General features: G+C 38.4%; 1 protein-coding gene across 1 annotated transcript in view; it reads right to left on the bottom strand.

Annotated features, from left to right (window-relative positions):
- Positions 1-1,891: 1,891 nt before the first annotated feature.
- LOC117218325 (neural cell adhesion molecule 2) overlaps positions 1,892-11,150 on the bottom strand; it is a 106,368-nt gene continuing 97,109 nt past the window's right edge. Inside the window, exon 9 of the mRNA XM_033466621.2 lies at positions 1,892-4,884. Within this exon, the coding sequence (XP_033322512.1) occupies positions 4,343-4,884 (542 nt within the window). The 3' untranslated portion in view covers positions 1,892-4,342. The remainder of the gene's footprint in view (positions 4,885-11,150) is intronic.

Here is an 11,150-nt window from a genome sequence, read left to right as displayed (position 1 = left end):
GTTTGTTCAAAATTATTTCTAAAAAATGTTTGAAGCATTTCACAAAATTTCCTTCTACGTTATATAATCGATCAGACAAAATTGATTCGCGCTTTCTTGGAACTGTGATATCACGAATCCGCCGATTCGACGTTTTCCAAGGTTTTTCAGTGGATTCAATAAAATTTCGTTCCGGTTCTCTTTTTTTTGGCGTCGAACGCAAGCGACCAACATTGAAAAATGATGCGGCAGCCTCTCGAGAAAGGGATCGCTACCAGCAGTTTATTTCCGCGCAGTATGAAACCAGATTCAGTGGACAAACACCGGCCTAACAATGTGATTTATCGTTGTCCATCATCTTCTGGATCCCTGTTGTAACGTCAAACCACCAGTGGATTGGGATCTGCGTGGGAGTACCGTAGACCCAATGTGTACTCGGTGTTAACCGTTAAACGAGACACCTCCAGAGAGATCTATAGATTCGCAGCGGCGGATAAGCGGCTTACAAATAATATCTACCAGCCCAATAAATCGCGCGCGATGCGTTCAGAATCAGTCAACGATGGCTCCCGAACGTCATGGGGTTAATGTATGGGAAACACAGTCACGCGTTCGAGTATGCTGAATGCAAAATCAAGTGCGTGCATCGCAGGCCTGCTGCGTTTCATCGGAGCAGAGTGTTATTTAATTTAATGTAAAACGATCTCGTTGCGCAGCGTTGTGTTCGCTTTTCGACAAACCGATAACCGATAACCTGTAAACACTAATACTCCGAGCATGTGACTTCGAAAATCGCTTCTCTCTTTATTAAATCTTTTGGCAGATATAATTTTGGATAAAAAGAGAATCGTTTTCGCGAAACAAAAGATATCAATGTAAACGTTCGAACGTGTTTAAATAACGTTTAAAGAGCGCAACAGGCTTCTTCGTTTGAAAAAAAAAGATCACGGGCGCCGGAGAAAGTTTAACCGAGCTATAAAAAAGAAAGTTAGAACACGGATTTCGCATTAAATAGTTCCGATGCACGGAGATTTGTATTATAGTTCGAAAGCGTTAAAACTCTTTTGCAAGCTGAAATGTCGATAATGAATAACCGACGAGCGTGTCCACCGTTCCAATTACTTGACGCGCGAAACGGATTTTTAATAAACGTGAACTTATTATTTACGAACGGGATCGTATTATAGAGTTCGTGGAAGATCAGTAGATCTCTTATTACGTATTTGTATTTAATATAAATGCGAATATAGGCCGTGTGCAAATTTATGTTTTAATTTCTGATCTATTCCAATTTATGAAAATGAGTGTTTGCCTGAGTGATAACTTATTCGAAGACAGAATTATACGAACAATTTATGACGAATAATGAACAATCGATGCTCGAATAAAGTATTCGACTAAAAAGAATTCATTCTAATCTGAATAAAGTATCTAAATAAATTTTCATTCGATAGTGCGGAATGAAATTTTAATCGTTAGCGTTTATCTCTTATCCGTCACGTGGAATAGAATTTTGCCGAACTCTGATAGGCGAATATAAATATAAATAAAGTTGAAATAAATAAACAATAAAATTGAAATACTATTCCAACAATAGTAAAGTATTCGGGCGGAAATTTTTACCGCAGATTGTGCAAGTACACAATGAATTTTTCGAATCGAATTTTTCATTCTGATTTCTTTTTCATATCTTTTTATTGTCAAACAAATTAGTCGGCAAAATAATTTGCACGTCATTCGGACCGGCGTAAACAAATGCTATCAAAATGTATATTTTCAAAATTCTATCTGCAAAATTCTACCGGTAGCTGATTTTTGCCCGAGTGCTCTTCCTTCGAATGTGCAAATTAGATCAATACTTACCTGTTGTTTCAAAAACGCTCCGTTCAAAGTAAACGTTTCTCAGTCGGAGTTATTAAACAACCAGGTTTATTATCCGTATATACAAAGGTTTACATGCTTACTCAAAGTTGACCACAAAGCATGGTAATACGTCAGCGAGCTTTGGATCGTCTCCATTTTCTCGGTACATCAAACAGCCTCACAAACAATGTCCAACACGAAACCACAGAGTGTACAGGATGAGTGCCCCGATGGGTATAAGAACATTAAAGGAAGGAAATTTATTGTCTATGTACAAACGCCGTAAAATCCGATTTTCCGCCACGACGAAACATCCTTCTTTTAGCCCCCGATATTCCTTTTTTTACATTCAAGTTACGGTTACTTAATCTAGGTGAAAAATAAGAGTAAGTCTTCGACACCCCGGGAAGGACTCTTAAGAATAGTTATTGTCTATTTACAAACGTCATTTGTCGCGACGCGTTTGGCATGGCTCAGCGAATTCGCGTGGCAGAATAAAAACGGCCCGCTACGATTATCCTCTCTTTTCTCGATCGAATCTCGAATCGAACCGGATCCAACGATACCGATTACCGTTACAGAACTGAGCAATTTGCGTTCCCCGTTTCTCACGACTTCGGTCGGCCACGAATTTATCAGATATTATCTGGAAAGGAAACGTTGGTAACATGGAACGTTTGAAAATCTACCAGCTACGAAATTAACAACGGTAGAGCAATTTGTTTCCTTTTTCGTTTGTTCTTATTAGAACAATGCGCGGTTATGAAATTATTTCGCCCAAAAATAAATTTCCCATGTTCAACAATCCAAGTTCCATGTTATCTACATTCACTTTGTTCCAGTCTATTGAAAATATTCCAATATTATTGGGTTGGCAACTAAGTAATTGCCGATTTCAGTTATAGATGTACTCTCACTCCGATTTTTATGATATCCGTAAATGTTATGTTATAAAATTATTATTATTATTATTATTATTATTATTATTATGTTATTTTTTATTATCCGTGAATGTTAGAAACTGGACAAATTGATTGCAGCGGTCAAGGAAAAGCGAGCAGAATTGGTCAATCGTAAAGGTGTCATTTTCCAGCAGGACAATGCTAGGCCGCACACGTCTTTGTCCACTCGGCAAAAATTAATGGATATTCGTTGGGAATTGATGTTACACCCACCATATAGCCCTGATCTCGCGCCATCGGATCACCACTTATTTCGATCCCTAGACAACTCCCTTCGTGGTAAAACTTTGAATGACGATGATGCTGTAAAATCTCGCTTAACTCAGTTTTTGGCCGAAAAGGATCAGACTTTCTACGAGCGTGGAATTTTCAAGTTGTCAGAGAGATGGCAAAAGGTCATCGAACAAAATGGAAAATACATTGCAGATTAAACTTCATTCCAAGTAAAAAAAATTTTTTATTTAATTGAACAAATCGGCAATTACTTAGTTGCCAACCCAATAGGAATATTGTATATATGTGCCTCGACAGTGGATGCAAAGTCGCCCTTTGCACTTCTTCTCGAATAGTTCGACTGCCACACACCAACAATCTCAAAAATTTGATGAAATTAAGATATTTCACTGAATCGAATGTAAAATTGAGAAGTCGAGTCGTGTGACATTCTGCGGATCTTAATAAAACGAGGGTGTTATCATAAATTAACGTGAAAAAGTAATCTTCAAATCTGCGCGAATAATGTCGTCACTCGCCTATGGATGACGTGGCGAACGTCAAACGTTAATTAAAAAACTGTCGTTACCATTATTTCGCACGTGTTAAAATTATTTCGAGAAGAAATCAATTTGCATGCAACTTTTGTTTCCCGCAATTGATTTCTTTCGGCTTCGCGCGAAGATCCTACAATGATATAACCGAAGCTGAAAAATACAGAATCGAACACACGCAAACTTAACCGTTTGCGTACCACAAGCCACTTTTGCGCTCTTCAGATTTTGTGTCGAGAAAAGCCAGGGCATTTGGCCGAAACAGACGACTTATGGCCCACCCGAAATTTGTCGAAACGTGCTCAGTCTTTCAGACGCATGTATACGTCGCGCGTCGCATCGCTGTCAGTAATCCAATTTGCATTTTGTTGTTACCTATTCTAAATTAATAGTATATATATTTTCATTCGTAACGTTTTATTTTATGTTCTACGGCTTTTTTCGACAAATAATCGAAGGAGCGCTATTGCGCTCTTCGGCGCTTTTCGATCCTGTTTTTTCAGAACCATCTGGTACGCAAACGGTTAATCGATGTTCTATTATCTCGCTCGGGATGCATCGAAAGCAAGAAATCAAGGAATGCGCTTCTACCGAGAAGTGTCCCTCGGCAGCGGGGTACGGAAGTGTACGATGGTGCATGATCGAATAAACGATCTCCGCGAGACAAGCACGAGGTTGACAGACGATCATCATGACAACACGACACAAATAGCTCGTCAGTTTGGCGTCGATCGCGACGGCAGATAAGTCAGCGAACTAAAACCCATCGATCTATATACAACTTTCTTGAACTCGCGAACTTCTCGTGTAAATGTCGAGTGTGCGGTGGACAGGAAGCGTGCTCGGTCGCATCGGGCTCAGGCTTTTCTCGATTTTCTCCACGTACCCGTTCGAATAGATCCAGGAGTCTTTTGTGTGCAAGACCGAGGACGGTGACGGATAATCGAGCTCCTCCAGGTGGCTAAAGTCCTTTGATCTTTCCGGCTTGGTGGTCCCGTAATTTGGCTCGAAAATGTCCGGCCTCTTGTCCACTTTGTTTGGAATCACGTCTGGATCGTCGTCCGGAATATCAGCGAACACTTGTCCCTTGACCTCCTCCCTGAAATCTTTGTTCAGCGGCGCTATCACCACCCGGTCCTCCTTGTTTCCGTACTGCACGACCTCCGTGTGGGCCTTCATCGTGCGAATCGGATGGCTGCGACGATACAAGGTCAAAGTTATCCCCACAATCAGAATGCACACGGCCGTTATACCGCCAGCGAAACAGGCAACCAAGAGGCTGTAGTCGGTGCTCTCGTTCGAAGTTCCGCGACCTGCGGACAAAGGAGGACGTGGCTCACGTAAAAGCGATTGTTACCGACTCTCTGTCGGCGAGTTAGGTGGGAGAGGGGGGGGGGGCTTTTTTATTACGAGACGATCAACGTGGATTCCGCAGTCTCGATGCGTCCCGCATCACGACAACAAGGATTCCTTTTATTAAATTCGCGCGGCTACTAACGAGGAATACGATTAAATCTCCACGACGATTGCGACCCTTTGCCCTTTGTGGCTGTCGCCGATAAGCGACCATCGACTGCATTCTCTTGCAAGGATCGATCTCGTGCATCACGGTTACAATCAATATTGGATTATGTTCATTTATCCTTTTAGGTACGGCTGAATTCTGCGCGAGGCTATTTCTCTGGACGGCAGAGTCTGATACTGTATATACAGGGTGCCCAAAAATGTCTCGCAATCCGAAAGTGGCGGGTTCCTCAGGCCATTTGAAGCAACTTTTTCCTTTACAAAAATTTTCTCCGAGGCACCGTTAACGAGTTATTAACGAAAAACAGTGACCAATGAGAGGCGAGCTCAGCTGGCGCGAGACGACCGTGCCAATGAGCGGAACTGGGCTTCGCGCGCAGGTTGGCTTGGCCGCCTCGCGTCAGCCGTACTCGATTCTTATTGGTCACTGTTTTTCGTTAATAACTCGTTAAGGAGAAAATTTTTGTAAAGAAAGAAGTTGCTTCAAATGATCCGAGGAACCCGCCATTTCCGGATTGCGAGACATTTTTGGGACACCCTGTAGACTGTTGTAAATCGATGTGAAGACAAAAGAAGTGTGAAACAATGCATATGAAGACGATTATTTGGTTCAAACGATGAGCGAGTGAGCTACTAGAGCAAGCCACTATAGTGGCCACTATAGTGGCTCACTTCTCGATGAGATTTTTACAGTGATAGAGCTTGTAAAGCTGACAATAAGCTAATAATAAACTAATAACAATAATAATGGCACAAAATAAACATAAATCTTTAATTTCTTCGAAGAAATTACTACAATCGAAAAAGTGATAGACGATGATAAGTAATGAAATGGAAAAATGACTAGACTACTGAACAATTTTCTTGCACATATGAAAAAATAATATACAGTGTTAACGATTTCTTTTATTTATATGTATATTGCATAAAAAGAATCATTTAGCAACTGCTGATTTATACAAAGAGAGTCATTTAACTACACCACCTAACACTTTTCTCGAAAATTATTTGTTGTACAAAAACAGTGTTCCAAACAAAAAGACTTTTCTCAACAAAATAATAAAATCTAAGATTCTATTATTAATACATACATTTGAACAAAGATTGAAGCAATAGTGACTCAAAAGAGTATCTCGAATGAAACTCTTTTTCTACAATCCTTCATTTTCAATCAATTTATAAAATTCAACGAGCAATGAGCAACAAATGAAAATTGATTAAATACAACTTGCTGGATGCAAAGTCTTCTATAGTCTAATTTTTTAGACAAGGTTTTTCATGAGTCAATTATATCTCTACAGGTCCTATAAAATTTATAAAACACATATAGGAAAAATAGTAAATTACATGGAAAACAATACAAAAAGAATATTTTATTTGACATAAGATGAAATATATATATACGTAGTTACTCACGCTGTACGTGAGTAACCGTTTAACATTATTTATTGGTATTTGATAACAAGCTTTCAGCAGTTATACTGGGAAATTGTGCAGGGCGATTCGAATAGATTTCAATTTTTGCATTAGAAATATTAAACAAGTAAGTATTTATACATTAGTTGTATGAGATACGAGATTTATATTTTCATATATATATGAATTTTTTTCATTATTTTCATATATATATATGAAAATATAAATCTCGTATCTCATACAACTAATGCACAAATACTTGCTTGTTTAATATTTCTAGTGCAAAAATTGAGATCTATTGCAATCGTCGTGCACAATTTCCCAGCATAACTGCTGAAAACTTGTTATCAAATACGAATAAATAATGTGAAACGGTTACTCACGTACAGCGTGAGTAACTATACGTGTGATGTTTTATCGCGACAGAAGATAACCAAGTCCGTGGAAAATGAAAAATTCCGAGCGCCTAAGATTTCGTTTACGGTCACCTCGATGCTACCAATTAAAAGTTCGCCCGTAAATTAGAGGCTCGAAAATTGCGGAACTTCCTTTTTCCGAAAGGGACTTGGAGACATGGCTAATTAAAAAATAATTAAGAAACCAGAGTAATTTTTTCGCTGTGAAACGAGTTCTCCAATTAACGATTGATTAGAACAACCAGAACAGTCAGAATCGTCGTGATTACAGAGGGGCAGCCTTCCCTGGCGAGACGCGGGCGTTACCAGCCAAAGGTTAATTTCCACGAACGCTACCGCAGGCTGTCGAGGCATTCCATTCGAAATGAAATGATGAGTCAAGTCTTGTCTTTGTCGAGGGGTCCGTGGTCCCGAACAAACGACGAGGACACCGACTCCTCTGGTCGCACAGGAAAGCGTTTCAAACGTGTCCGGTAAACGAGATTCGCTCTTTCCCTTTATTTATTGGATCACGAAGGAAACGTAAAGAACTTCCGTTAGCAAAGATTAAGAAGGTAAAAGGAGACTAGACCACTGACGAAGACCAGCGAGCGGAGCTTTTTGGCATTCAGAAAACGCCTTGGTTCGTTAGCGGACGAACGTTGCGCGTGTACATGCCCGGATCCGCGCGCTCGTGTCTCTACCGACCTATACATGTCCGGGTCTATGTCGAGGCCAACATGTAAAAGATAATTTGATTTGTGTACAAGTAACGTTTACTGGCAATTTGTAATCAAGAGGAACAGTTTCTAATACTCTAGTCCAAGTTTAAATGAAATTAGCGAAGAAATCCCGGATTTCGACGAACGCCGGATCGTCGCTTACGGAGGACTGTAACGCAATTAGTATTTTAATGACTTGTTTGCTATTATTTTCGGAATGCCTAATAACGCAAAAATTAAACAAAAATTGTTAAGCATATTGCTATATAAAAATGAAATTGTAAAATATAGAACGTTTTCTTCCAACTTACCAATGTTTGTAAACGTCTTTATTAATTTTTTGGAGCTTTTAAGGTGAAAAATATTAAAAGTTACAGGCATGGATCAGGCTTTATTGTATTTAATATAACGCAAAAATTAAACAAAAATTGTTAAGCATATTGCTGTTTAAAAATGAAATTGTAAAATATAATGGTAGAACGTTTTCTTCCAACTTACTAATGTATGTAAACGTCTTTATTAATTTTTCGGAGCTTTTAAGGTGAAAAATATTAAAAGTTACAGATATGGATCAGGCTTTATTGTATTTAATCAATTTTCATTTATTGCTCATTGCTCGTTGAATTTTATAAATTGATTGAAAATGAAGGATTTTAGAAAAAGAGTTTCGTTCAAGATACTCTTTTGAGTCATTATTGTTTCAGTCTTCGTTCGAATATATATCCATGTATTAATAATAGAATTTTAAATTTTATCATTTTATTCAGGAAAATCTTTTCGTTTGGAACACCTTTTTCGTACAACAAATAATTTTCGGAAAAAATCTTTAGATTTCAGAATTTCATGCTTTTCTATATGTTGCTGCAGAAAGTATTACCGCGAAATAAGTATTATAGATTAGAAATTTGTTTATGTAAAGCAAATTTGCAACTTCTTCAATTTTAAAATGCTACACTGGCCTTGTATACAAACGTATATGCGACCTAATTTCGAAGACAATTGAATTTGAATATTCTTGCTTCCATAAGCAATTGATACCAGCTAAGTTGGCGCGTCTGACCAATGCTGATTCTCTCTACTTATCGGAGCACATATGTATATATAACAACACTTGCTTCTACTATGAAATGACTAAATATAGTGAAAGCAGCTGCAGTATAATATTTATTTTAATATTGATCAGACATATTTTTGTTTGCCAAACATTTTTGCCGGAAGCAACAAATTCGAAAAGGTCATTCTCCAAAACAAAAACGAAATTCATGGAAATTCAGACAATGAATATGTTACAATAATTATGTTAATTTTCATTACGGTGAATATGTTACTATGTCGTAACATAGCAATCCTTTAATTTCACGGAGTAGCGTACGTGATGCACTCTATTTTATTTTCGCTGGAATAAATGTTTTCTAAAGAAGCAACTTTCCCGAATTCGCGTCATAGAGGCACATGCGGTATGACGCAGCGAAATCAGATAAAACGATCCTTTAATTTTCTAGAGTAGCATAGCGAGGACAAATATTCTGAGAATTGAAAAATTCACGATTCCACTGCGAGTAAACAGCGAACTTCTGCCGCGAACAATGATCTACGCGCAACAATTTCGCGAACCTCTGATTTTGTCGAGTAGTTACGACGAATATTTTCGCAGCCAAAACTCTTAAAAAAAAAATCATAAAATAAAGATTGCGACTAGTCAGAGGATCTTCGTGCAAGGTAAATGTGTTCTGCATTCAATTTCTGTTCATCTTTCCAACGTTTCAAATCTCGTCCGCTCGTTATTTTTCGCATACGCGCAAGATCCATAGTCCGGCAACGACTACGCAAATGGCGAGAATTTCGCGTCATTGTCGAATACACTTCCAATATTTGTTACGTTACATGACCGAATCCTTATAAATTACACTTGGACAAAACAACCGAAATTCAAGACCATCCGTAGTAACCATTTTCCTTAAAAGCCGTTCTGTCCTCTACTCAAGTATTTCCTTTATGGTCCACAGTTGGTCACCAAATGTCATTTCCCAGTCGTTTTTTTTATGCTATGCATGTTCCACCGAGAAAAGGCATTTTCCGGACTATTGTTTGCTACGGCTAATTTTTGGGACACTCGGATTCTTCGTGTGCGTCACCCGAGGGTACGAGCACTAGCTGCGGGTGACCCTTAGTTTGGGGCGGTCACTTTCATAATTTTGCAAACCGATCAGTCAGAACGATCGTTTCCCTCACACCTCGCAAGAATTGAATAATCCACGAATCCGACTATCTCAATTTTAGCACACACCCACACCGAGTTTACCTCCGAGAACGCACAAAGCACAACAGGCAGTCTACCATCAACCCGAACACAAAATAGTCTATTCGCTAAAAAAATCTACTCTGAATCGGTGTTAAGTTTAATATTCAAATATATTACAAGTTAACACATTGCACTCCGCTGTCCCCTCTCGTGGGACATTAAAGTTTATTAGCGATTACGGGGAATTGAGATATTTCAGCGCAACTTTTTCAGACATGCATGTTTCCCTGAAGTTTTCTCTTGAAATGGCACAAGAAATCAAATCAAAATATAGTAAAATTACTAAGATATATACAAGAAATATCGGCGGGTTTTGACGAGAACGTGAGAGACGTGCTCACGATGGTCCGAAGACTTCAAAGGCGCCATTTGAAAAGAGCGATAAGGCAAGTTTGTAGAAGAAAGGTCGGTATACGAACAATGCACGCACTGCATAGTGAGATTTATAATCATAAAATCTGGAGGAAAAGATTTTCAAAGCTGAACTCAGTCTGGTTTGAAGCGTCGAGCGGTATAGATAGATCTAACGAGTGAGAAAATCGGAAAAGTGATTCTTCTCTTGGTAAATAAATCGTTTGGTAAAAGTTTTATTGGCAAATATCATCTTGTGAGTCAGTAATAACGATTAGAAATTTTCAACCTATGTATTTATTCATATTTTTTATTAGAACAATGGCAAAACGTTCAAACACGAATGAGTCTCATGACACAAGTAGTAGCGAAGATGAGCTCCAGATAGACGTTTATACAGATATGTTAGAAAGACTAACTGTAGAAGGTTTTCTTCTACAGTTAGTCTATCGTTTTGATAGCAGTGATAGCGATATCGTCCAAGCAACAGGGCGACGAGAGAAAGAGTTCGCATAGATAGCGATTACAACAACAAAACAAAATTATAAAACGAACAATAACAAAATTATAAAAAATAAAATATTGATTTCTGTGCAAATTTCTCGGTTTCAGCCAAATTCATATAAGTCTAATATCATTATAACATGTTAGTTAGTTCCAAAACTATACTAAATAATTCGAGGGTCTGTAAATTCCCGTTTCTGCCGAAAAGTGGCGCCGTGTAGCTGCTAGCCAACGTTCAGAATGGTGCGGATTGCTAAGGGTTAAAGATATAAAAAAAAGGAAAGACAGCTTATATTATCCCTACCATCTTAAAAAATCGTAGGGAACCGCGTGTATCAAATACGCGGAAAATCAATATTGAATCG

The sequence above is a fragment of the Megalopta genalis genome, chromosome 2, assembly GCF_051020955.1.
Source record: "Megalopta genalis isolate 19385.01 chromosome 2, iyMegGena1_principal, whole genome shotgun sequence".
Lineage (NCBI taxonomy): Eukaryota > Metazoa > Arthropoda > Insecta > Hymenoptera > Halictidae > Megalopta > Megalopta genalis.
This window is presented reverse-complemented; position numbering and strand designations above follow the sequence as displayed.